Raw genomic sequence first — 25,105 nt, 5'->3', positions numbered from 1 at the left:
AGATAATGACTGGGCAAATGTCTTCCATTCAGACAGTGCCAAAGCATCTCAAAGTGCCTCACAGCCTTCCTCTGGTGAAATGGTGAAACGGCGAAACAGCGCCTCATATGGGGCGAGACGCAGCAGCACCTGACAGGGACAGATGCTCTTTGGTCATGCTCAGTTAAATCACTTGGGAAATGAATTGACGACACCCCTGCTCCATCCTGTTGTAGGAAGAGAACCTGAGACACAAGCCTTTGTATTAGAGGCCTGGTATGAGGCCTGGGCTAAAGTAGCGATCAAACCTTTGCTGATAAAAACAAAAATTACACTGTGAGCTAGAGGCAGGCCCTGCTAACAGAATTTGGCAAGAACAGAGCTGATATTGCAAAAACACACATTCCTAAGAGGTGCTAGGCACAGAGCATTCGCGCAAACACATTCCAGAAGGGTGGTACCAGAACATCCAGATATTAAGGATGCTACAAAAACATTCCCCAAAGATAATGGGAACACACTGACCCCTTTTAAACGATACGGTCAGAATGAAAGTACATACTAGAGATGTTTTGACTGAAGCAACATGTAAAAGGTGATGGGTGATAACTAGCCGCGTTAGGGGGCAGTAACTAACTATGTTAGAGGAGCAATACATAACTTGTTTGTATTAGGGTATAAAGATGTATTTTAGAGGGAGTGTTTTTGTTTAGCCCAGGAAGGAACGGAAAATCCTGCTGTTCACTGAGCTGGTCCATTGTTACAGGCATACATGTATTAGTGGTCCAGTAGAGTTTGCGGGATACTAGTACTGTGCTTTGTTGACAATAAACTTGGCCTGGTGCCTTCATACCTTAATGGATTTTGTTGTCATTGGGCGGTTCGCTCGAGGTCTGCTGTGCCAATTTTCTGCGCAGAGCTGGGACTGCACACAGGGAGAACACACACGCAGCCAACATCTGTCCACACATCCCTTTCCTCTGCATATACCTCACACTCCCCCACGCAGCCCAGAGACACTGCACCAGGGAGTGACAGCTGGTGCACTCAGCACCATGGCCACTAAGGAGCAGCTCAAGCACTGGTGAGCCCATGGCCAACTCTGGTGTGAACTGGCAGCATCCTGATGCCTGGTGGCAGGCACGTGACTGCCTGTCTCCAGAGCAGAGCCAGGTAATGCCTGCTCTGCCCCTCACCTTTGAGCAGTGCCTGAAGAATGGCCACATCCACATCTTGCTGGCCATCTTTGCCCTCCCGGAAAATGGTCAGGAGCTGCCTGCACCGCACTATGTCTTGGATCTGCAAGGAATGGCAGAGGATCAGATGTCCTGCAGCAGCAGCATCCCCTGCCATGCCACCCAGCTCATGTGGGGTTAATGCTCTTCCTGAAGATTCTGGTTGGACTGCCCAGTGCAGTTAATACCTTGCTCCTGCCTTGGGATCTGCGGCCCCTTGTAGCCCATTTGACATTAAATCCCCATCCGCCATGGACACCTGTTACCCCTCCCAGCCCATTGGAGGTTAATTCTATGACTTCCATCCCAGCCACCAAACTGCAGGCTGTGTGTCCTTGGAATGCACACACAGCCCGCTGCTTGCTAGAACACTGTGGGTTAAATTGTGGCCCCATTGGAGTTGATGGCAAAACTCCCCCTGGCTGCAGTGGGACCAGGATTTCACGCTGTGTGTTCTTGTCCCCAGTAACTCTCCTGCCCCTTCTAGGCACACTCATCTTTCATCCTCTGGACAATTTGCACAGTGCACGTAGTCACTTTGCTCACACAGATGTCCACTTGCACACACAAACAACGGGGTTTTGCAGGTGCACCCAGGGTGAGTGGTGAGTACGAGACACAGGCTCCCTCACTCCCAACAGTGGGGTGCATAGCTAAGGTCTGGAATGCTTCCCCAGCATCATACATGGGGTCCCACTCCTCAGTGGCTGTGTGGTAATTGCAGATCCCAGGAGGGGTGACGCATTGCCCTCTCCTGGTATCTGCGTGCTCTGGAGGATGTCAGCCAGCATAGCAGATGGGGTCTGAGCATCTCACCTTTTTGGTCCACTCTACGATCTTGCCCTCGGTGAAGAGCTCGTAGGTGTCCCGGAAGAGGATGCTCAGTTTCTTCTGGATCAAGGAGATGGTTATCTCTGGAACAGGCCGATTGGCCACCTGCGCAATGACATCGGCCACACGCCCGGACCCCTCCACTATCACGCATGGGGTGCCATTGGTGATTGCATTGTAGATTGTCTGCAACACAGAGATGCGGGGCTAGAAGGGCTGACCCAAATCCACTTCAATCAATGGGAGCCTTTGTGTTAACTCCAGTGAGTTTTGGATCAGGCCCGAGGCACCCATGCTTACACACAGTCCCCCACTGGTGGCTTCTCTGCATCTCCCACCACTGATGGGCTTCGAGCACTCCCTGTGGTCCTCCTCCACTCAGGCTAAGGGAAGCACATGGCTCTCTCGGCTTGTCTCTGCGCTGGGGATTTCCAGGGGGAGCCATCCCCACAGTATTTGCTCCGTTGTTATTTGGAAGTCACTGGGTACAGTCATGGCTTTAGCTTCCCCATGCCCCAGCAGTTCTGATTTCCTGCCTGACCTGTCTGAGAGGAGGAAGCTGCGCTTTTCCCCTTCTCTCCCATGTACTTACATCAAGCGTCCCGGGTCCTCCTTCCAACACTACACAGACGATTGGGATCTTGATGGCGACTCCTGCAAGGAAGCAGGGACTCAAGTCAGTTCCATTTGGTCGCAGACCTCTCACAGATCAGCTGCCCTGCTAAGACAGGCCAGCAGGGATCTCCCACAAATAGCTACAAGTAGAAGACAAGCCAAAGGTATTTCCAACCCATGGCAGCTTGCAGAGCAGCTCCCAGAGATCAGCTAGCAGGAAGCACTGGCCAGAAGGGCAGGAATGGTTTGCAGTCACTTCACCAGCAAAAATATTGCCTTGACTTGTGCCACTGACCATGGGTGGCACGTGAACCGCTGGCTGGGGGATGCTAGCCCCCCAGACCCGCCCCTTCTGCCCGAGGCCCTGCCCCCTCCAGCCCAGAGCCCCCCACCACAACCGCCGACCCCCACCCCAGGCTACCACTCCCAGCTCTGGGAGGGTGGATGGTTCAGCCCCAGAGAACTGCATAGGGGGAGCTGGAAGCTGGAGTGGGGGTGGGCCTGGGGGCAGAGCATGGGCGGGGCCATGCCTGGCTGTTTGGGGAGGCACAGCCTCCTCCAGCCTATGATATTCTCCTCCCAGGCCACTGTCAAAGCCTGTCAGGAGAAACGTTATCCACTAACGGAGCTCCTTCTCCAAAGCCTCTGCTCCCTGGACTTCCTGACACCACACACCAATGGTGAATGCACTGATGCTAACACGTGGCCCCCTCCTCGCCAGACGCCAGAGAGATCTAGGCACTTGCCCACGCCCTGGTGCCAATGTCTGTCGGATCTCACGTCTTTCACTCCCTCCGCTCCGGGGCAGGCTGACCTGTGCTGCCATTACCTTCTTTCACCTTAGTCTGCTCGGAAATGAACTTCTCCAGTCTGGTCCTCAGGGAGATCTCCACACCGTATCTGCCATGGGTCCCATCATCCACCAGGATGAAGTGGGAGTGGTTGCTGTCCAGGCAGGACAGGTTCCCCTGGCTCTCCTCATCCAGCACGTACTCAGCTGGGAAGCCGCCCTGCAAATGGCCAGAGGAAAGAGAGACAGACCAACAGAGGGATTTCGCTGGGCCCTTCTCGCTTGGACAGCTCCATTAGCAGAGCAGGCGGCTGTCCCCTGGCTGAACACCAGAGGAACAGCCCCAGGGAAGCAGACAAGAGCACAGGTGGTGTCTGGCAGGTGAAGAGAGCAGGAGTGCGAAGGGGAGTCCGCACATGGGGTGGGAGAGGAGAGACGGAGGACAGTACTGACTTGGGTCAATGAATGATGGACAAGATGGCCCAGTGTAGTGACAGAGGCGGAGCCAGAAAACAGAAGGGGGCGGGATCTGGACTGGGCAGCAATCTTTGACAAATAGCCATCCCGGCCCCTCCCAAGCTGTTTCTCACAGTTACTGTTACCTAACCCCCTCAGCTCAGCAGCTCGTGCAGCGCTTCCTGCACCGCCTGGCTGTGTCCCCCTCTTTACGGGCCCCTCCTGACGCTTTACGGAATCGAGAGGGGAGAATCGTTCGCTCAGAAATACACAAAGGAGGGATTTGAAATTGCTATCAGCTCAGTTAGCTCAGTGATTCGGAGATGGACACTGCACAGCCCAGAGGCCAAGAATCTCACACAGGGGTGCCTGGAGTTAGGCTCCCAAGTCCCAAAATAAATTATCTGGTTTTCCAAAGTGTGAAGTTCCCAACAGCTCTCAGTGAAATCAATGGCAGTGCTGGATGCTCAGCCCTTCTGAAAGGTGGGCTACTTATCTAGGCACCTAATATCTTCCCACTGTCTCATTAGACTCGAATGTGTCTGCTGCCTTAGGTACTCCTGAAGGGCCTATCACTGTAACTACAGACTCTAGCCGGAGTTCTGCAGCTATGGCAGGCATTCTCCAGTGTATTTCCCTGAGACAAAAGCAAATGTGTCACAGATTTGGTTAAATTCTGAGAGGTTTGGGGGGATCTACATTATTTTAGAACCAAAAGCTCCCTAAAATGTGTTCACAAGGGGGAGGACGTATTTGCCTCACCCGTGTCATAATATGGCCCCTTCTAACTTTCTTGGCTGTCTATTTTTCTCTTATCACTGCTGAGATTGTGTGACAATATCTAACATGAAATGGGCAAGGTCAGGCGTTCCATTTGCATGCTTGGCATTTTAAATACATGGTATTAACAAACAATCATGAATTCCTTCTTCGAATTCCTTCTCCTTGTTCCTTTCTGATGAAAGGTTTTCAAAGAGGTTGGGGGATAAGTGCTGGCCTTTACCTCTCCAATCCTCTGAGGGTGTGTGAGATTCAGGGCATGTCTACAAACACAGTCCCCCACCCCAACCCTGCAGGCATCGGAGCAATCAAACACAGAGCCCCCACCCCCGCAAAGGCTGGACGCTCACCATGGGGCAGATAAGGCTGCCACGGTTGTACACGGTCCCCCAGGTGGCTATGCCGATGGTGACAATTTCGCCCTCTTTGCAGCTGCTGCTCATGCTGAAGTCTCTCACAGCTTCTCCCACCTGCTTCATCACGCCGGCATGGGACCCACCTGTTATGATCCAGGCACCTGGCAGACAGAGCAGGGGTTGGCAAAGTGAATGCGCCACGCACAGTGGCTGATATCCTGGCCTATCAGAGACCTGCAGAAGTCCCCCCTCCACCCAGGTTTTGGAGATTCTGAGACCTGTGGGGTGCCCATCCTGCATTCTGCCCCATCAGTACCTTGGGGTGTCGAAGCCCTCTGTGAACTGAGCCCACCTTCTTTGACACACAGGTCTGGGACCTCTCTGGGCTTCATGCCTGCCCTGCACTTTGTGCAGGCCCTAGGTGAGGAGAATGCTGCTATTGTGAGCGGACTGTGCTCTGTGCAGGGGCAGACAGATTGTCTTGTGGGTGTCTTTCACATGGGTCAGGCTGGGATGCAGAAGATCTGGATTTGGTTCCCTGTTCTCCCGCAGACTTCCTCTCTGACCTTGTGGACCTGTGTGCCTCTATAACATGGGGATAACAACCCTTCTTCTTTCCACCATTGGGCTGTTGAGACTGTGAACTCTTCAAGGCAGGGGACTGCCTCTCACCATGGCCTTAATAGCCATGTCTTCACTGCCAAAAAGGTGTGTTTTGCAGCAGGATAACTGTCATACAGAAACCACCTGTTTGTAAAATCCTAGTGGAGACAAGGCTTTGTAGCTTTTGCTGGAACTAGGTGAAGTTAACCGCAGCTGTGGGGTACAGGGCAGACCTGTCTAGCTAGAAACTGCCTCTGCCTAGGATTTTGCAGCGACAGAGCTAATTTGCATTAATTCTTTTGCTGTAAAAACATACCTGTTTTGGCAATGAAGACACAGTTGAAGATTTAAAAGCGTGAGGCTAATGTGTTAACAAACACCTTTTAAAAGTCTAGTCTGGGCAAGGCACGCTGCCTTTAACACATGGTAAAGGGCTCCGGTAAAAGGTTAAAAGGCACACACTTGTCTGGAGACCTTTTAAAAAAAACCATTGACATTATTAACACATATGAACATATGAAATCTGATCCTTCCAATTTTACAAACAGCCACATATATCACCTCCTGATGCCACCCTATTTAATCTGCAAAGAATCAAAAGGGTTTGGGGATAGTGACAATGCTGATACTTGTTTAGAAAGTCTAGTTTATAGCCCACAGCACAAGTCCACCGAAAGTTTTTCCAACCTCCAGACATTTCCTCCCTTCTTCTATTGCTTTTCCTTGGACAGAAAGTGGTATTTTCTGTAGTATTTTTATGATGCCTATTTGCGCCTCAGTTTCCCCTATAGATGAGGTGAGAGAAGGACTGTTTGCTCTTAGGGCAGGCTGGGAGACATAGGTATGAATGTTGCCCAGCCGTCTGAGCCTGGATGGGTCATAAAAAAGGACTGGCCAAGGCCAATCCCATATCAATGGAGGAGCCAAGAAGACAATGGCAAAGCCAATCGCTAGGACATTGACAGCGACCCAGACAGAGATGGATTTCCCCCCCGTCCCACCCCAGCAGGGAAGCTGAGCACAATCCCCCAGTTTGAGAACAAAGGACTGGGGAGGTGTGTGGTGGGGATAAGTGCTGGCTGCTGGAAAGAGTCGGGGCTCTGACCTGGGAAGCGACCATAGAGGTCAGACTGAGAGCCCGGACAGAGCCTGAACATGGGGGTTCACTACCGCTTGGCTGTGCTCTGGGCTAACCAGCATGGTCTCTGCACTAACCTTCATTTCTCTGTGCTAATCTAAGGATTTCCTATGCTGTGTCCAGTTGACCAATAACCCCGACTGTTTTGACAGCACTGTGGGAGTGTCACTGTGTATGCTGGGTGCATTAATCCCTGAAGAGGGGACAAGTCTCTACCAAGAGTCTAGCTCAGTTGGACTCTCTGAGCAGCGCTAATGGTGTGAAGTAGGAGTGCTGGAGCCCCAGAGGTTCAGTCACGGGGGCAGTGAGGTAGCATGGCTTACCCTGGAGGAAGAGTGAGACCCTGTGGGAGTCTGGCACATTGAAGGGGCGCCTCATGGAGACTGTTCCAAACTGAGGGTGTCACACCAATCCTGTGGATCCACGACAATCAAACCAGCTGATCAATAGGGAATCATTTGCCCTGCCCCACATCTGCTTATTCTCCTGTATTTGTCAGCTTTAGAAGGCTTGCTTGTGTTTGGTCAACCTCCTCCCCTTGTCTGTCTAGTTATTCAAATGCCCAATGTGGTGACCATACATTGTATAATCTGCTTGATCCCAACAGCTTTTTGTCCTCTGCAATAATTTCTAGTACTTAGCCTGGCTTTTATAATGTGTTAGTTACCATGTGTCAGCTAATTTGCTCTAACACCACACTTTAAATCCTAGTCTAGACAAGGCCTGTGTGTGTGTACAGCATCAAGTAGAACGGGGCCAAGGTTTCTAGAATCTACCCTAATACAGACAATAACAACTGCACCAGGGGCAAGGCAGTGAGGAATCAGCCCCAGTGCCTAAGTGTCATGTGAGACCTGTAGAGTTCTAAAGGTCCAATGGGTCCATCCAGATTGTCTTCTTTCTCTTTGTCTGAGATGGGCCTGAAACACAAAGTTTGGATCCTGATCTGAACTTTTCCAAAGCCTGAGGAATCCTGGCATGAGGTCTGGATTCATTTCCATCTAGAGGTGGGTGACATTTTTTGGCCAAAACTCTTTGTTGCCAAAAAAAAAAAAAAGCACATTTGGGTTGACAGATACATTTTAGGAATTCACCAAATTGTTTCCACTGAAAAAAAACAAAACAAAAACTCTGGAAACATCTAATTGTTTTGTAGTAACATTTTCCAGCCAGAACGTTTCAATTTTTTGATTCAAGATAAAAAGTCATTTAGAAATTCCTGCAGCTTCATTAATTAATTTATTTATTTTTTAGTTCAAAATTGAAACATTTTGTTTTGGGTCAAACTCAACATTACATCTAACTGAAAATAATTTTGTTTTTTACTGCTTTTTGAGTCCCTGAAAATTTTGCTTTGGGTCAACCTGAAACTATTTTAAAAAATTTTTTCCTGGAACTGCCAACTACCTGAAAAAAAAATCACTCGTTCTCCCAGCTCTACTCCCACCTCATTCAGATGTTCAGAATCCAGATTCTTTGCTCAGTATTTACTCTGGCTATCCCTTTCCCAGCACTAGCTCTTTGAAATAAGGACTCATGGATTGGCTCCTTTTGCTGTAGTTTATTGCAATGGCTGTATGAATAGCCTCTGCTGAAGCTTTTATTTGTCACGTCTTGTGGCAGAATTCCAACACAGATCTTGTGGTCTCCTGCAGCAGTCAACATTTGGGCTGGCCTTTCCCCACCATGTGGGAGAACACCAGGCTCACAGAGTATGAGCTACCCCAAGCAAGGACTGTGCCTGGACCCCAACACAGTGTTACTTCCCTGTAACGTGTCGGACTCACCCCCGCGGCACCTCCTGCTGGTGACTCCGGGAATTAGCTCTGTTCCAGCGTTCGGAGCGCCCTCTGCAGGCTGGTGATCCACCTGTCTTCAGGCCCCCGTGTCCCTCCCTGGACCCGGTGCCCTTTTACATGGGGTGCTGCCCCCTAGCAGTAACCCCTTTCTCTTAGGGTCTCCCCTCCTCAGGGAACCCTCACCCTCTATCTCCACCTTGCCTCAGTATTGGCTACTGACAGTCATTGTCTAGCCCCACACTCTGGGGCAGACTGCAGTATCAGCCTACTCATCACTGGCAAGGAGGGTTTGGACCTGCTGCTTTGTCCTACCCCTGGGCCGCCCTCTGCAACCCACAGTACCTATTGGCCCACTGCTAGGCCGCAGCCTGGGGCTTTCCAGGCCAGAGCTCCCCAGCCTGTCCCCAGCCCTGCTTCACTCAGGTACCTGGTCTCTATTTCCCAGCAGCTAGGCCCATCTCTCTCTATGGCCAGAGAGAGACTGTGTGGCTTCTGGCTTCCCTGCCTTCTTATAAGGCTCTGTTGCTCTGTTTGGGGCGTGGCCCCCAGCTGCAGCCACTTCCCCAATCAGCCTAGCCTGAAGGCTGTCTTCTCAAGCCCTGGCAGGCAGCTTTTCAAGCCCCTTCGGGCAGGAGCAGGGTCCACCCTGCTACAGGGAGCGCTCTGCCTGCTTGGGCTGCCCTGCTGGCTGGAGCATTCCCCCTTCTCTGGCTGCCTTGCTGGCTGGAGCTCCTTTTCCCTTCCTGGGCTGCTGCTGCTGGCTGGAGTGCTTCTTCCCAGACTGCTGCTCCTGCTACAACTGCTGCTGAGTGGGTGAGTGAGGGGTGGGGGGGGCCTTGCTGGCCAGCCCCCACTCCCCCACCTCTGGAGGGAGAAGCCAGGACCCCACCACCACCACTACAGCTACCACCTGGGGGGGTCCTTCCTGCCTGGCCACCAGGGCTGCTGGAGGAGGAGAGGCTGCTGCTGCTGCTGGAGCTGTGTTTGTCCTGGGGAGCTGCTGGAGCCTGGAGGAGGACTGAGAAGACCACCGGCTGCTGGGAAGTGCACAGGAATCTGAAGACCACTGTGGAGGGGGCCTTAAAAACTGAGTAACTTTTTGACTGTGCTCTAGTGGTGGGGGTTTAGACTGTGTTTGTGGGGACACGGGGGTGTGGCGTGGAGCCTGCCCCCGGTCCATCTGTGTGCCCCCCCCCTGCCCCCACCACCACCGCTGCCCCCTCCACCACCCCCGCAGGCTGCTTACCATCTGCCTCTGCTCCTGCCTCTGGGACTCAGCTGCTTGCCTGGCCTGCCACGCCCTATTGCCACCGTTTGGGCCTCCAGCAGCAGCCAGCCAGCCATTGACTTTGCACAAGCGCTTGTGGGTGCACGCACCCCCCCCCTTCCCCGGACTCCCCCCTGCCCCTCTGCAACAGGCCCCCTAGCTTTGCCCCTTGTTGCCTGCCCCGTTTGCCCCTTGTGGCCCCCCCTCCCCCGCCCCGCCCAGCTTCAGTTTGTTTGCCTGCCCTGCCCGTCTCCCTTTGCAGCTTTGTTTGTCCTGCCCCAGCCCTGAAGCCAGCCCCTTAGTCCCTCTGCCCCACTCCCAGCCTGGTTGCTCCCCTCCCTCCGCGGCCCCTCGCCCTGATTAGCCCCTCCCCTCGTGCGCCCATAGCCCCATCAGTGCGCTTGTGCCTCTCCCTTGTTTAAGTTGCCCCTCTTGCACTGCACCCCCATTGCTCTTGTTTCCCCTCCCCTCCCCTAGTGCAGCTAGAGGAGCCGGTTTTCGATCTTCTGTCGGTGACTACCCCCCCCCCCGAAGTCCTTGATAGTCCCCGTATCTGCCCCCCCCCTCTCTATTGTTGGCACCATCCTCCCTGCCCACAGCCTAGCAGGGAGGAGTAGGTGACCTGTCCCTTACCCCCACCCCCCTTTCTCCTGTGTTTGCCCTCCCTCCCCGTTCAGCATGGCAGGGGGCGCGGCGGGTGGGATTCCCGGGACGACGTCTGCCCCCCCTCCCTCGCCTGCTCCCCCCAAACGCCTCCCGGTCTCGACCTCACCCGCCGCTGCCGGACCACCTGCCACCGCTCCCGCTGAGGCGCCGGCAGCGGCGACCGACGGGGTGCCCTCTGCTGCTGCCACGTCCCTCGCCCCTTCCGCCTCTGGGGGAGCCCCCCCAGCCGGCGGAAAGGGCCAGGGCAAAAAGAAGGGAAAGGGCCCCGCTAGGAAGACGAAGCCCTCCATGGCGGAGCCTGCCCCCGCTGCCGCGGCCCCGCCACCGGCCGCGGCGTCCCTCCCCGCTGTTCCCTCCACCAGCTCTGCGGGTGTCCCTTCCTCGGCCCCCAGAGCGTACGCCCAGGTGGCGGCGGCCCCCCCGCCCGCCGCTACGTCATCTCCCCCGACCGCCGCCTCCGCTACCATCTACAGCGGCCGGGGCCCCTTCCCCACCTTGACCCGGAAGCACGGCGTCCGTTGCCTCCTGGTGCCCGCCTCGCCCCACGTGGAGACCTACGTGCGGGCGTTGGCGAGGGTGGTGGGGCCCACGGCCATCGTGGCGGCCTCCAAAATGTACGGCAAGGTGGTCTTCTTCCTTGCCTCGGAGGCCGCCGCACAGGAGGCGGTGGAGAAGGGCCTGGCGGTGGGGGGCGTGTTCGTCCCCCTGGAGCCGCTGGAGGACCTGGGGGTCCGTGTCGTCCTGACCTCCGTCCCTCCCTTCCTGCCCAATGCCGCCCTGTTACCCGCCCTCTCGACCCTGGGGAAGCCCATTTCCATTGTGAGCCCTCTCCCCTTGGGCTGCAAAGACCCCGCCCTCCGTCACGTTCTCTCGTTCCGCCGGCAGGTGCAGCTTCAACTGCCGCCGGCGGCGCGTGGCGGAGAGGCGCTTGAGGGGTCTTTCCTGGTCCCCTACCAGGGGGCCCATTACCGGGTGCACTATTCGACGGGGGAGGCCCGGTGCTTCCTCTGCCGGGCGACGGGGCACGTCCGGAGGGACTGCCCCTTGGCCCGGCTCGGAGGAGTTCTCGGGACCCCCGAGCCCCGGCAGGGTGCCGGCCCCGCCATCGCCGGTGCCCCTGACCGCCCGGTACCCAGAGCCGCCCCTCCTCCCCCTCGGTCCGTCACTGCTCCCGCTCGGGCCTCAGGGGTGCATTCTCCGGAGCGCCCAGATGAGCGGGAGAGCCCCGCCTCCGCTGCCTGCACTCTGGCGGGGCCTGTGGAGGAGGGTGCGGCAGGGGTACTGCCGGGCATGGGAGGGGGCTCTCCCCAGGGGGACTCCTCCCTCCCTCCTGTTGTTCCACCAGTGCCTCTCCCAGCCCCCAAACTGTCTTCCCTACCCCCCGACCCGATCCCTGTTGACCAGCCCGCAGGCGATGCCATGGAGGGCTGGACCCGGGTGGAGGGTAAGCGGGGTAAGCGGAAGGCTCGGGCTCCGCCCGTGCCACCTGAGGCGGAAGCCCCCCGTAAGACCAGAAAGGGGGCCGCCGACACCGAGCCTTCTGCCGTGCCCCAGGGGTTGACCCATCTGCCGATGACGGCTAGGGAAGACGTGGCAGCACCGGAGGGTACCACCATCCCTCCTCCGCAGTCCCCCCCTGCGGAGGCCTCCGCTGCGGCCCCTCCTGGTCCCTTGCCGCCTGTACCCCCTGCAACACCCGAGGTGAGCGTCGCCTCGGGCGCGAGTGGGGAGGACCCCGGGGTGGTGGGAGGCGAGCTCCCCTCCATCTTCGAGGAGATCGAGGCCCTGGGTCTGACCCCGGTCACCCCGGGGGAAGACGACCCTCTGCCAACGGGCCTCGATCTAGCCGACCTCACCCCAGCTCCCCCTTCCCCGTGCTCCACCAACCCTCCTGCTACGTCCGCTCCCGCCTCCGCGGGTCCCCTGGACTCCTCGACCTGCCCGGCTGCGGATGGCACCCCGCTGCTGGCCGCCGAGCCTGTTGAGATGACGGCCGGTGCCTCGTGGCAGGGAGATGGGCTACCGGGGGTGTCCCTCGGTGGTGCGGAGCAATCGAGTTCCTTCCCGGGTGGGGGCCCCCCTGAGGGTTCCACATCTCCCCGTGCCGAGGCTGCTCTGCCTGCCGTTGAGCCTGAGCCCGGTGTCGTTGGGGACCCCCTCCCTTCCCCTCCAACTCCCCTACCTGGCCGCGAGGAGCCTCTTACTGATGGCTCAGCTCCTGAGGCCCAGGGTCCCGTCTCTCTCCCTCCCCCCACCCCTGCTCCTGACCCCAGCCCTGCCCCCTCCACCTCCCATGATATTATTGCCGCCCCTGGGGCTGTCTCCTTCCCTTTCCCAGAGGATGACTCCCAGGGAGCGGCCTTTGAATTTCACAGTCCCGACCCACTAGGGGCTGCAATCTTCCCTCCGCCGCCCCCCACTGAGCCGGGGTCCGCCCCTTGCTTGCCCGTCCCAGTCGGCCACGGGGCTGCGCCAGAGGCCCCACCCCCCCATGTGCTGAGAGAGGAGTTGCAGGAGTTCCTGGAGGACGTCCGGGGCTCCCGCAACAAGGTCGTGCTTGCTCTCCAGCGCTGGGGGGATTTCCACCAGCTCCTCCTGGCCACGCGGGCCCTCATAGGGGAGGGCAAGGGGACCGGGAAGCGGAATGTCGCGGCTTACCACCGGGCGCGCGGCTTCCGTGACTCCCTGCTCGCCTTCGGGGTGGGCCACAGTTTGCTGCGCGGCCCAACGGGAGCCGTGAGCGCCCCTGCTGACGTAGATCCCCCCCAGCCCTCCTCATGGCAGTCATCACCTTTGCCACACTAAACACCCGGAGCTGTAGGGTGGGTTTCCGCAGGAGCCAGGTGCTCTCCTTCCTTCGGGAGGGGGGTACTCCGTGGTTTTCCTGCAGGAGACCCACACGGATCCGGCCGCCGAAGCTAACTGGCGGCTGGAGTGGGGGGACGGGGTCTACTTCAGCCATCTCACCACCCATCAGGCTGGAGTGGCTACCCTGTTCTCCCCCGACCTACGGCCAGAGGTGCTGGGGGTCGCCGAGGCTGTGCCGGGCCGCCTGCTGCACCTCCGGGTCCGCATGGCGGGGCTTGTGGTCAACCTCATCAACATCTATGCCCCGGCATTTGCCCCGGAGCGGCTGCAGTTCTATCGGCAGGCGTCCGCCTTCCTCGGCTCCCTGGATCCTCGCGAGTGCCTGGTCCTGGGCGGGGACTTTAACACCGTCCTCGAGGAGCGGGACCGGTCGGGAACCGAGCAGAGCCCGGCCGCCGCGGACGTCCTCAGGGAGATCGTCGCCCATCACTCCCTGGTGGACGTCTGGCGCGACCACCACCCGGACGACGCCTCCACGTACACCTATGTCCGGGTGGAAGCCCATCGGTCGTGCCACTCCCGGTTGGACCGCATCTATCTGTCCCGGTTCCATCTCTCACGGGCCCAGTCCTCCAGCATCCGGCCGGCCCCTTTTTCGGACCACCACCTCGTCACTGTGACGGCCTCTCTCTGCGCGGAGAGGCCGGGGCCGGCCTATTGGCACTTCAACAACAGCTTGCTGGAGGATGGGGGCTTCGTGGCGTCCTTCCGGGAGTTCTGGCTGGCCTGGCGAGGGCAGCGGCGCGCCTTTCCCTCGGCGCGGCGGTGGTGGGACGTGGGGAAGGTGCGCGCCCGGCTCTTCTGCCGTGACTACACCCGGGGCGCCAGCCGACGGAGGGATGCGGCGATAGGGCAGTTGGAGCGGGAGGTCTTAGAGCTGGAGAGGCGTCTGGCCGCCAGCCCCGAGGATCCATCCCTTTGCGGAGCGTGCCGGGAGAAGCGGGAGGAGCTCCGGGTCCTCGAAGACCATCGGGCCCGGGGCGCCTTTGTTCGATCCCGCATCCGCCTCCTTCGGGAGATGGATCGCGGCTCCCGCTTCTTCTACGCCCTGGAGAAACGGAGGGGGGCCAAGAAGCACGTCACCTGCCTCCTGGCGGAGGACGGCTCCCCCCTCACGGATCCGGCGGAGATGTGCGAGAGGGCCCGGACCTTCTACGCGCGCCTTTTCTCCCCGGATCCGACCGATCCTGCCGCTTGCAAAGTGCTCTGGGACGGACTCCCGACGGTCAGCGCGGGCGACCGGGACCGGCTAGAGCTGCCTCTCACTCTGGCCGAGTTCTCGGAAGCCCTCCGTCGCATGCCCACCAATAAATCCCCGGGCATGGACGGGCTGACCGTGGAGTTCTACCGCGTGTTCTGGGACGTCCTCGGCCCGGACCTAGTCACCGTCTGGGCCGAGTCCTTGCGGAGCGGGGTCCTCCCTCTCTCGTGCAGGCGAGCCGTGCTCGCTTTATTGCCGAAGAGGGGGGACCTCCGCGATTTACGGAATTGGCGTCCCATCTCGCTCCTCAGTACGGACTATAAAATTGTCGCGAAGGCCATTTCGATTCGGCTAGGGTCCGTGCTGGAGGACGTGATCCACCCAGACCAGACCTACACCGTCCCGGGCCGTACCATCTTCGATAACCTGTATCTGGTCCGGGATCTCTTGGAGCTTGGGTGCAGGGATGGTCTGTCGTTCGCCCTCCTGTCCCTGGATCAGGAGAAGGCGTTCGACAGGGTGGACCACGGGTATCTCCTGGGCACTCTGCAGGCGTTAGGCTTCGGGTCCCAGTTTGTGGGTTTTCTCCAGGTGCTGTACGCCTCCGCAGAGTGTCTGGTCAGGCTCAACTGGACCCTGACCGAGCCGGTCAGCTTCGGGCGGGGAGTGCGGCAGGGGTGCCCCCTCTCGGGCCAGCTGTACGCCCTGGCGATCGAGCCCTTCCTCTGTCTCCTCCGCAGGAGGTTGACGGGGTTGGTGCTTCGGGAGCCGGAGCTGCGGCTGGTCCTGTCGGCGTACGCCGACGATGTGCTCCTCGTGGTCCAGGACCCGGGCGACTTGGCGCGGGTGGAGGCCTGCCAGGCCGTGTACTCGGCGGCCTCCTCCGCCCGGGTCAACTGGGTCAAGAGCTCTGGCTTGGTGGTAGGGGACGGGTGGCAGGCGAGCTCCCTCCCACCCGCGCTTCAGGCCATCCGGTGGAGCGCGGGTCCGCTGCTCTATCTCGGCGTTTACCTTTCTGCCACGCATCCCTCTCCGCCGGAGAACTGGCACGGTTTGCAGGGCAGGGTGGCGGAGCGGCTCCGGAAATGGACAGGACTCCTCCGGTGCCTTTCCCTCCGAGGGAGGGCACTGGTGCTCAATCAACTGGTCCTGTCCATGCTCTGGTACCGGCTCAACACCCTGGTCCCGGCCCCGGTGTTCCTGACCGACCTCCGGCGGGTGGTGCTGGAGTTCTTTTGGCCAGGACTGCACTGGGTCCCTGCAGGGGTACTCCACCTGCCCCTGGAGGAGGGAGGGCAGGGCCTGAAGTGCCTCCGCACTCAGGTCCACGTCTTCCGCCTCCAGGCACTGCAGAGGCTCCTTTATGGTGCGGGTAGTCCGGCATGGAGAGCCCTGGCGCACGCCTTCCTGCGCCGCTTCCGAGGGCTCCGATACGACCGGCAGCTCCTTTATCTCGACCCGAGGGGCCTTCCGCGAGACCTCTCCGGGCTGCCGGTCTTCTACCAGGACCTCCTCCGGACCTGGAAGCTGTTCTCTGCGACCAGGTCCGTGGCGGCCACCGAGGGGGCAGACCTCCTCGCGGAGCCCCTGCTACACAACCCTCAGCTCCGTGTGCAGGTGGCGGAGTCCCCCGCGGTGCGCCAGAGGTTGGTCCTGGCAGAAGCCACCAGGGTCGGAGACCTCCTGGACTACGACCGGGGAGACTGGCTGGATCCCCTGACGCTCGCTCGGCGGATGGGGCTCTCCAGACCTTGTACTCCCCGGCTCGTACTACAGGAGGTGAAGGCCGCTTTGCCGCCCGCTGCTCGGGCTTACCTCGACCGGGTCCTGCGCGAGGGCACGCCCCGCCCACCCTCCACCCCGAGCCCTCCGGACCTCTTCATCGGGCCCCTGCCCCGTGGACCCGACCGGCCCCCCCGCCCCTTCTCCGCCAGCCGGCTGCACGATCTGCAGCCGGTCCATTTCCAAACCGCGCCAAGGAAACAACTCTACGCGCTCGTGCTCCATACCGTCCACTTCCTCGCCCTCGTGTCCCGCCCCGACACCAAGTGGCGGGACCTCTTGCCACCTGTGGAGGGTGAGGAGCCCCGGTGGGCCAGCCTGTACTCCACCCTGGTCCCGAGGCCCGCCGGGGATATCAGCTGGCGGCTCCTTCACGGGGCCGTGAGCACGGGCGTGTACTTGGCGCGGTTCACCCCTGTCCCGGACACCTGCCCCTTCTGCGGCGTGAGGGAGACCCTGGCGCATGCTTACCTAGAGTGCGCCAGGTTGCAGCCCCTATACCGGCTCCTCACCGACATTCTGTTACGTTTCTGGCTGCACTTTTCCCCTCACCTCCTTATCCATGCACTCCCTATCCGTGGCCCCACAAAGTCGCGGGACCTCCTGGTCAACCTCCTCCTCGCCCTGGCAAAAAAAGCCATCCACGCGACCAGGGAGAGGAGGTTGGCCGACGGAGACTCCTGCGACTGTGGGGCTTGTTTCCGGTCCCTCGTCCGCTCACGTCTCCGGGCAGAGTTCCTCTGGGCGGCGTCCGCTGGCTCCCTTGACGCCTTCGAGGAGCAGTGGGCGCTGTCCGGGGTTCTCTGCTCGGTGTCCCCATCAGGCTCCCTCCTTATGACCCTTTGACCTCACTCCTGTCCCTGTTCTTTTATTAGTTGTCCCCCGCACTTAGTGGGTTTCCGTGGCCCTGTAGATCCTCCCCTTGGGCTGGGGGGAGGATCCGTTAGCATGGGGCGGGCTTCCGCCCGCCCCCTCTCCCGGATAACCCAATAGTACAGGGAGCGCTCTGCCTGCTTGGGCTGCCCTGCTGGCTGGAGCATTCCCCCTTCTCTGGCTGCCTTGCTGGCTGGAGCTCCTTTTCCCTTCCTGGGCTGCTGCTGCTGGCTGGAGTGCTTCTTCCCAGGACTGCTGCTCCTGCTACAACTGCTGCTGAGTGGGTGAGTGAGGGGTGGGGGGGGCCTTGCTGGCCAGCCCCCACTCCCCCACCTCTGGAGGGAGAAGCCAGGACCCCACCACCACCACTACAGCTACCACCTGGGGGGGTCCTTCCTGCCTGGCCACCAGGGCTGCTGGAGGAGGAGAGGCTGCTGCTGCTGCTGGAGCTGTGTTTGTCCTGGGGAGCTGCTGGAGCCTGGAGGAGGACTGAGAAGACCACCGGCTGCTGGGAAGTGCACAGGAATCTGAAGACCACTGTGGAGGGGGCCTTAAAAACTGAGTAACTTTTTGACTGTGCTCTAGTGGTGGGGGTTTAGACTGTGTTTGTGTGGGGACACGGGGGTGTGGCGTGGAGCCTGCCCCCTGGTCCATCTGTGTCCCCCCCCTACCCCCACCACCACCGCTGCCCCCTCCACCACCCCTGCAGGCCCCTTACCATCTGCCTCTGCTCCTGCCTCTGGGACTCAGCTGCTTGCCTGGCCTGCCACGCCCTATTGCCACCGTTTGGGCCTCCAGCAGCAGCCAGCCAGCCATTGACTTTGCACAAGCGCTTGTGGGTGCACGCACCCCCCCCCTTCCCCGGACTCCCCCTGCCCCTCTGCAACAGGCCCCCTAGCTTTGCCCCTTGTTGCCTGCCCCGTTTGCCCCATGTGGCCCCCCCCCCCCGCCCGCCCAGCTTCAGTTTGTTTGCCTGCCCTGCCCGTCTCCCTTTGCAGCTTTGTTTGTCCTGCCCCAGCCCTGAAGCCAGCCCCTTAGTCCCTCTGCCCCACTCCCAGCCTGGTTGCTCCCCTCCCTCCGCGGCCCCTCGCCCTGATTAGCCCCTCCCCTCGTGCGCCCATAGCCCCATCAGTGCGCTTGTGCCTCTCCCTTGTTTAAGTTGCCCCTCTTGCACTGCACCCCCATTGCTCTTGTTTCCCCTCCCCTCCCCTAGTGCAGCTAGAGGAGCCGGTTTTCGATCTTCTGTCGGTGACTACCCCCCCCCCGAAGTCCTTGATAGTCCCCGTATCTGCCCCCCCCCTCTCTATTGTTGGCACCATCCTCCCTGCCCACAGCCTAGCAGGGAGGAGTAGGTGACCTGTCCCTTACCCCCCCCCCTTTCTCCTGTGTTTGCCCTCCCTCCCCGTTCAGCATGGCAGGGGGCGCGGCGGGTGGGATTCCCGGGACGACGTCTGCCCCCCCTCCCTCGCCTGCTCCCCCCAAACGCCTCCCGGTCTCGACCTCACCCGCCGCTGCCGGACCACCTGCCACCGCTCCCGCTGAGGCGCCGGCAGCGGCGACCGACGGGGTGCCCTCTGCTGCTGCCACGTCCCTCGCCCCTTCCGCCTCTGGGGGAGCCCCCCCAGCCGGCGGAAAGGGCCAGGGCAAAAAGAAGGGAAAGGGCCCCGCTAGGAAGACGAAGCCCTCCATGGCGGAGCCTGCCCCCGCTGCCGCGGCCCCGCCACCGGCCGCGGCGTCCCTCCCCGCTGTTCCCTCCACCAGCTCTGCGGGTGTCCCTTCCTCGGCCCCCAGAGCGTACGCCCAGGTGGCGGCGGCCCCCCCGCCCGCCGCTACGTCATCTCCCCCGACCGCCGCCTCCGCTACCATCTACAGCGGCCGGGGCCCCTTCCCCACCTTGACCCGGAAGCACGGCGTCCGTTGCCTCCTGGTGCCCGCCTCGCCCCACGTGGAGACCTACGTGCGGGCGTTGGCGAGGGTGGTGGGGCCCACGGCCATCGTGGCGGCCTCCAAAATGTACGGCAAGGTGGTCTTCTTCCTTGCCTCGGAGGCCGCCGCACAGGAGGCGGTGGAGAAGGGCCTGGCGGTGGGGGGCGTGTTCGTCCCCCTGGAGCCGCTGGAGGACCTGGGGGTCCGTGTCGTCCTGACCTCCGTCCCTCCCTTCCTGCCCAATGCCGCCCTGTTACCCGCCCTCTCGACCCTGGGGAAGCCCATTTCCATTGTGAGCCCTCTCCCCTTGGGCTGCAAAGACCCCGCCCTCCGTCACGTTCTCTCGTTCCGCCGGCAGGTGCAGCTTCAACTGCCGCCGGCGGCGCGTGGCGGAGAGGCGCTTGAGGGGTCTTTCCTGGTCCCCTACCAGGGGGCCCATTACCGGGTGCACTATTCGACGGGGGAGGCCCGGTGCTTCCTCTGCCGGGCGACGGGGCACGTCCGGAGGGACTGCCCCTTGGCCCGGCTCGGAGGAGTTCTCGGGACCCCCGAGCCCCGGCAGGGTGCCGGCCCCGCCATCGCCGGTGCCCCTGACCGCCCGGTACCCAGAGCCGCCCCTCCTCCCCCTCGGTCCGTCACTGCTCCCGCTCGGGCCTCAGGGGTGCGTTCTCCGGAGCGCCCAGATGAGCGGGAGAGCCCCGCCTCCGCTGCCTGCACTCTGGCGGGGCCTGTGGAGGAGGGTGCGGCAGGGGTACTGCCGGGCATGGGAGGGGGCTCTCCCCAGGGGGACTCCTCCCTCCCTCCTGTTGTTCCACCAGTGCCTCTCCAGCCCCCAAACTGTCTTCCCTACCCCCCGACCCGATCCCTGTTGACCAGCCCGCAGGCGATGCCATGGAGGGCTGGACCCGGGTGGAGGGTAAGCGGGGTAAGCGGAAGGCTCGGGCTCCGCCCGTGCCACCTGAGGCGGAAGCCCCCCGTAAGACCAGAAAGGGGGCCGCCGACACCGAGCCTTCTGCCGTGCCCCAGGGGTTGACCCATCTGCCGATGACGGCTAGGGAAGACGTGGCAGCACCGGAGGGTACCACCATCCCTCCTCCGCAGTCCCCCCCGCGGAGGCCTCCGCTGCGGCCCCTCCTGGTCCCTTGCCGCCTGTACCCCTGCAACACCCGAGGTGAGCGTCGCCTCGGGCGCGAGTGGGGAGGACCCCGGGGTGGTGGGAGGCGAGCTCCCCTCCATCTTCGAGGAGATCGAGGCCCTGGGTCTGACCCCGGTCACCCCGGGGGAGGACGACCCTCTGCCGACGGGCCTCGACCTGGCCGACCTCACCCCAGCTCCCCCTTCCCCCTGCTCCACCAATCCCTCCAGCTGCGTCTGCTCCCGCCTCCGAGGGTCCCCTGGACTCCTCGACCTGCCCGGCTGCGGATGGCACCCCGCTGCTGGCCGCCGAGCCTGTTGAGATGACGGCCGGTGCCTCGTGGCAGGGAGATGGGCTACCGGGGGTGTCCCTCGGTGGTGCGGAGCAATCGGGTTCCTTCCCGGGTGGGGGCCCCCCTGAGGGTTCCACATCTCCCCGTGCCGAGGCTGCTCTGCCTGCCGTTGAGCCTGAGCCCGGTGTCGTTGGGGACCCCCTCCCTTCCCCTCCAACTCCCCTACCTGGCCGCGAGGAGCCTCTTACTGATGGCTCAGCTCCTGAGGCCCAGGGTCCCGTCTCTCTCCCTCCCCCCACCCCTGCTCCTGACCCCAGCCCTGCCCCCTCCACCTCCCATGATATTATTGCCGCCCCTGGGGCTGTCTCCTTCCCTTTCCCAGAGGATGACTCCCAGGGAGCGGCCTTTGAATTTCACAGTCCCGACCCACTAGGGGCTGCAATCTTCCCTCCGCCGCCCCCCACTGAGCCGGGGTCCGCCCCTTGCTTGCCCGTCCCAGTCGGCCACGGGGCTGCGCCAGAGGCCCCACCCCCCCATGTGCTGAGAGAGGAGTTGCAGGAGTTCCTGGAGGACGTCCGGGGCTCCCGCAACAAGGTCGTGCTTGCTCTCCAGCGCTGGGGGGATTTCCACCAGCTCCTCCTGGCCACGCGGGCCCTCATAGGGGAGGGCAAGGGGACCGGGAAGCGGAATGTCGCGGCTTACCACCGGGCGCGCGGCTTCCGTGACTCCCTGCTCGCCTTCGGGGTGGGCCACAGTTTGCTGCGCGGCCCAACGGGAGCCGTGAGCGCCCCTGCTGACGTAGATCCCCCCCAGCCCTCCTCATGGCAGTCATCACCTTTGCCACACTAAACACCCGGAGCTGTAGGGTGGGTTTCCGCAGGAGCCAGGTGCTCTCCTTCCTTCGGGAGGGGGGGTACTCCGTGGTTTTCCTGCAGGAGACCCACACGGATCCGGCCGCCGAAGCTAACTGGCGGCTGGAGTGGGGGGACGGGGTCTACTTCAGCCATCTCACCACCCATCAGGCTGGAGTGGCTACCCTGTTCTCCCCCGACCTACGGCCAGAGGTGCTGGGGGTCGCCGAGGCTGTGCCGGGCCGCCTGCTGCACCTCCGGGTCCGCATGGCGGGGCTTGTGGTCAACCTCATCAACATCTATGCCCCGGCATTTGCCCCGGAGCGGCTGCAGTTCTATCGGCAGGCGTCCGCCTTCCTCGGCTCCCTGGATCCTCGCGAGTGCCTGGTCCTGGGCGGGGACTTTAACACCGTCCTCGAGGAGCGGGACCGGTCGGGAACCGAGCAGAGCCCGGCCGCCGCGGACGTCCTCAGGGAGATCGTCGCCCATCACTCCCTGGTGGACGTCTGGCGCGACCACCACCCGGACGACGCCTCCACGTACACCTATGTCCGGGTGGAAGCCCATCGGTCGTGCCACTCCCGGTTGGACCGCATCTATCTGTCCCGGTTCCATCTCTCACGGGCCCAGTCCTCCAGCATCCGGCCGGCCCCTTTTTCGGACCACCACCTCGTCACTGTGACGGCCTCTCTCTGCGCGGAGAGGCCGGGGCCGGCCTATTGGCACTTCAACAACAGCTTGCTGGAGGATGGGGGCTTCGTGGCGTCCTTCCGGGAGTTCTGGCTGGCCTGGCGAGGGCAGCGGCGCGCCTTTCCCTCGGCGCGGCGGTGGTGGGACGTGGGGAAGGTGCGCGCCCGGCTCTTCTGCCGTGACTACACCCGGGGCGCCAGCCGACGGAGGGATGCGGCGATAGGGCAGTTGGAGCGGGAGGTCTTAGAGCTGGAGAGGCGTCTGGCCGCCAGCCCCGAGGATCCATCCCTTTGCGGAGCGTGCCGGGAGAAGCGGGAGGAGCTCCGGGTCCTCGAAGACCATCGGGCCCGGGGCGCCTTTGTTCGATCCCGCATCCGCCTCCTTCGGGAGATGGATCGCGGCTCCCGCTTCTTCTACGCCCTGGAGAAACGGAGGGGGGCCAAGAAGCACGTCACCTGCCTCCTGGCGGAGGACGGCTCCCCCCTCACGGATCCGGCGGAGATGTGCGAGAGGGCCCGGACCTTCTACGCGCGCCTTTTCTCCCCGGATCCGACCGATCCTGCCGCTTGCAAAGTGCTCTGGGACGGACTCCCGACGGTCAGCGCGGGCGACCGGGACCGGCTAGAGCTGCCTCTCACTCTGGCCGAGTTCTCGGAAGCCCTCCGTCGCATGCCCACCAATAAATCCCCGGGCATGGACGGGCTGACCGTGGAGTTCTACCGCGTGTTCTGGGACGTCCTCGGCCCGGACCTAGTCACCGTCTGGGCCGAGTCCTTGCGGAGCGGGGTCCTCCCTCTCTCGTGCAGGCGAGCCGTGCTCGCTTTATTGCCGAAGAGGGGGGACCTCCGCGATTTACGGAATTGGCGTCCCATCTCGCTCCTCAGTACGGACTATAAAATTGTCGCGAAGGCCATTTCGATTCGGCTAGGGTCCGTGCTGGAGGACGTGATCCACCCAGACCAGACCTACACCGTCCCGGGCCGTACCATCTTCGATAACCTGTATCTGGTCCGGGATCTCTTGGAGCTTGGGTGCAGGGATGGTCTGTCGTTCGCCCTCCTGTCCCTGGATCAGGAGAAGGCGTTCGACAGGGTGGACCACGGGTATCTCCTGGGCACTCTGCAGGCGTTAGGCTTCGGGTCCCAGTTTGTGGGTTTTCTCCAGGTGCTGTACGCCTCCGCAGAGTGTCTGGTCAGGCTCAACTGGACCCTGACCGAGCCGGTCAGCTTCGGGCGGGGAGTGCGGCAGGGGTGCCCCCTCTCGGGCCAGCTGTACGCCCTGGCGATCGAGCCCTTCCTCTGTCTCCTCCGCAGGAGGTTGACGGGGTTGGTGCTTCGGGAGCCGGAGCTGCGGCTGGTCCTGTCGGCGTACGCCGACGATGTGCTCCTCGTGGTCCAGGACCCGGGCGACTTGGCGCGGGTGGAGGCCTGCCAGGCCGTGTACTCGGCGGCCTCCTCCGCCCGGGTCAACTGGGTCAAGAGCTCTGGCTTGGTGGTAGGGGACGGGTGGCAGGCGAGCTCCCTCCCACCCGCGCTTCAGGCCATCCGGTGGAGCGCGGGTCCGCTGCTCTATCTCGGCGTTTACCTTTCTGCCACGCATCCCTCTCCGCCGGAGAACTGGCACGGTTTGCAGGGCAGGGTGGCGGAGCGGCTCCGGAAATGGACAGGACTCCTCCGGTGCCTTTCCCTCCGAGGGAGGGCACTGGTGCTCAATCAACTGGTCCTGTCCATGCTCTGGTACCGGCTCAACACCCTGGTCCCGGCCCCGGTGTTCCTGACCGACCTCCGGCGGGTGGTGCTGGAGTTCTTTTGGCCAGGACTGCACTGGGTCCCTGCAGGGGTACTCCACCTGCCCCTGGAGGAGGGAGGGCAGGGCCTGAAGTGCCTCCGCACTCAGGTCCACGTCTTCCGCCTCCAGGCACTGCAGAGGCTCCTTTATGGTGCGGGTAGTCCGGCATGGAGAGCCCTGGCGCACGCCTTCCTGCGCCGCTTCCGAGGGCTCCGATACGACCGGCAGCTCCTTTATCTCGACCCGAGGGGCCTTCCGCGAGACCTCTCCGGGCTGCCGGTCTTCTACCAGGACCTCCTCCGGACCTGGAAGCTGTTCTCTGCGACCAGGTCCGTGGCGGCCACCGAGGGGGCAGACCTCCTCGCGGAGCCCCTGCTACACAACCCTCAGCTCCGTGTGCAGGTGGCGGAGTCCCCCGCGGTGCGCCAGAGGTTGGTCCTGGCAGAAGCCACCAGGGTCGGAGACCTCCTGGACTACGACCGGGGAGACTGGCTGGATCCCCTGACGCTCGCTCGGCGGATGGGGCTCTCCAGACCTTGTACTCCCCGGCTCGTACTACAGGAGGTGAAGGCCGCTTTGCCGCCCGCTGCTCGGGCTTACCTCGACCGGGTCCTGCGCGAGGGCACGCCCCGCCCACCCTCCACCCCGAGCCCTCCGGACCTCTTCATCGGGCCCCTGCCCCGTGGACCCGACCGGCCCCCCCGCCCCTTCTCCGCCAGCCGGCTGCACGATCTGCAGCCGGTCCATTTCCAAACCGCGCCAAGGAAACAACTCTACGCGCTCGTGCTCCATACCGTCCACTTCCTCGCCCTCGTGTCCCGCCCCGACACCAAGTGGCGGGACCTCTTGCCACCTGTGGAGGGTGAGGAGCCCCGGTGGGCCAGCCTGTACTCCACCCTGGTCCCGAGGCCCGCCGGGGATATCAGCTGGCGGCTCCTTCACGGGGCCGTGAGCACGGGCGTGTACTTGGCGCGGTTCACCCCTGTCCCGGACACCTGCCCCTTCTGCGGCGTGAGGGAGACCCTGGCGCATGCTTACCTAGAGTGCGCCAGGTTGCAGCCCCTATACCGGCTCCTCACCGACATTCTGTTACGTTTCTGGCTGCACTTTTCCCCTCACCTCCTTATCCATGCACTCCCTATCCGTGGCCCCACAAAGTCGCGGGACCTCCTGGTCAACCTCCT

At 61.8% G+C, this 25,105-nt stretch overlaps 1 protein-coding gene across 2 annotated transcripts in view; it reads right to left on the bottom strand.

Annotated features, from left to right (window-relative positions):
* Positions 1–25,105, bottom strand: part of TRPM2 (transient receptor potential cation channel subfamily M member 2) — a 76,886-nt gene that overhangs the window by 35,345 nt on the left and 16,436 nt on the right. The window contains exons 1-6 of one of the 2 annotated variants that reach the window (XM_045031237.1): positions 8,571–8,619; positions 5,037–5,203; positions 3,490–3,670; positions 2,638–2,699; positions 2,031–2,231; positions 1,176–1,278 (exon numbers count right to left, since the gene is read on the bottom strand). In XM_045031237.1, the coding sequence (XP_044887172.1) occupies positions 1,176–1,278; positions 2,031–2,231; positions 2,638–2,699; positions 3,490–3,670; positions 5,037–5,165 (676 nt within the window). In that variant the 5' untranslated portion in view covers positions 5,166–5,203; positions 8,571–8,619. Of the gene's footprint in view, positions 1–1,175; positions 1,279–2,030; positions 2,232–2,637; positions 2,700–3,489; positions 3,671–5,036; positions 5,204–8,570; positions 8,620–25,105 lie in introns of those variants that run through there. The other variant, XM_045031238.1, reaches the window with a different exon arrangement.

The sequence above is a fragment of the Mauremys mutica genome, chromosome 9 (genome assembly GCF_020497125.1).
Source record: "Mauremys mutica isolate MM-2020 ecotype Southern chromosome 9, ASM2049712v1, whole genome shotgun sequence".
NCBI classification, from domain to species: domain Eukaryota; kingdom Metazoa; phylum Chordata; order Testudines; family Geoemydidae; genus Mauremys; species Mauremys mutica.
This window is presented reverse-complemented; position numbering and strand designations above follow the sequence as displayed.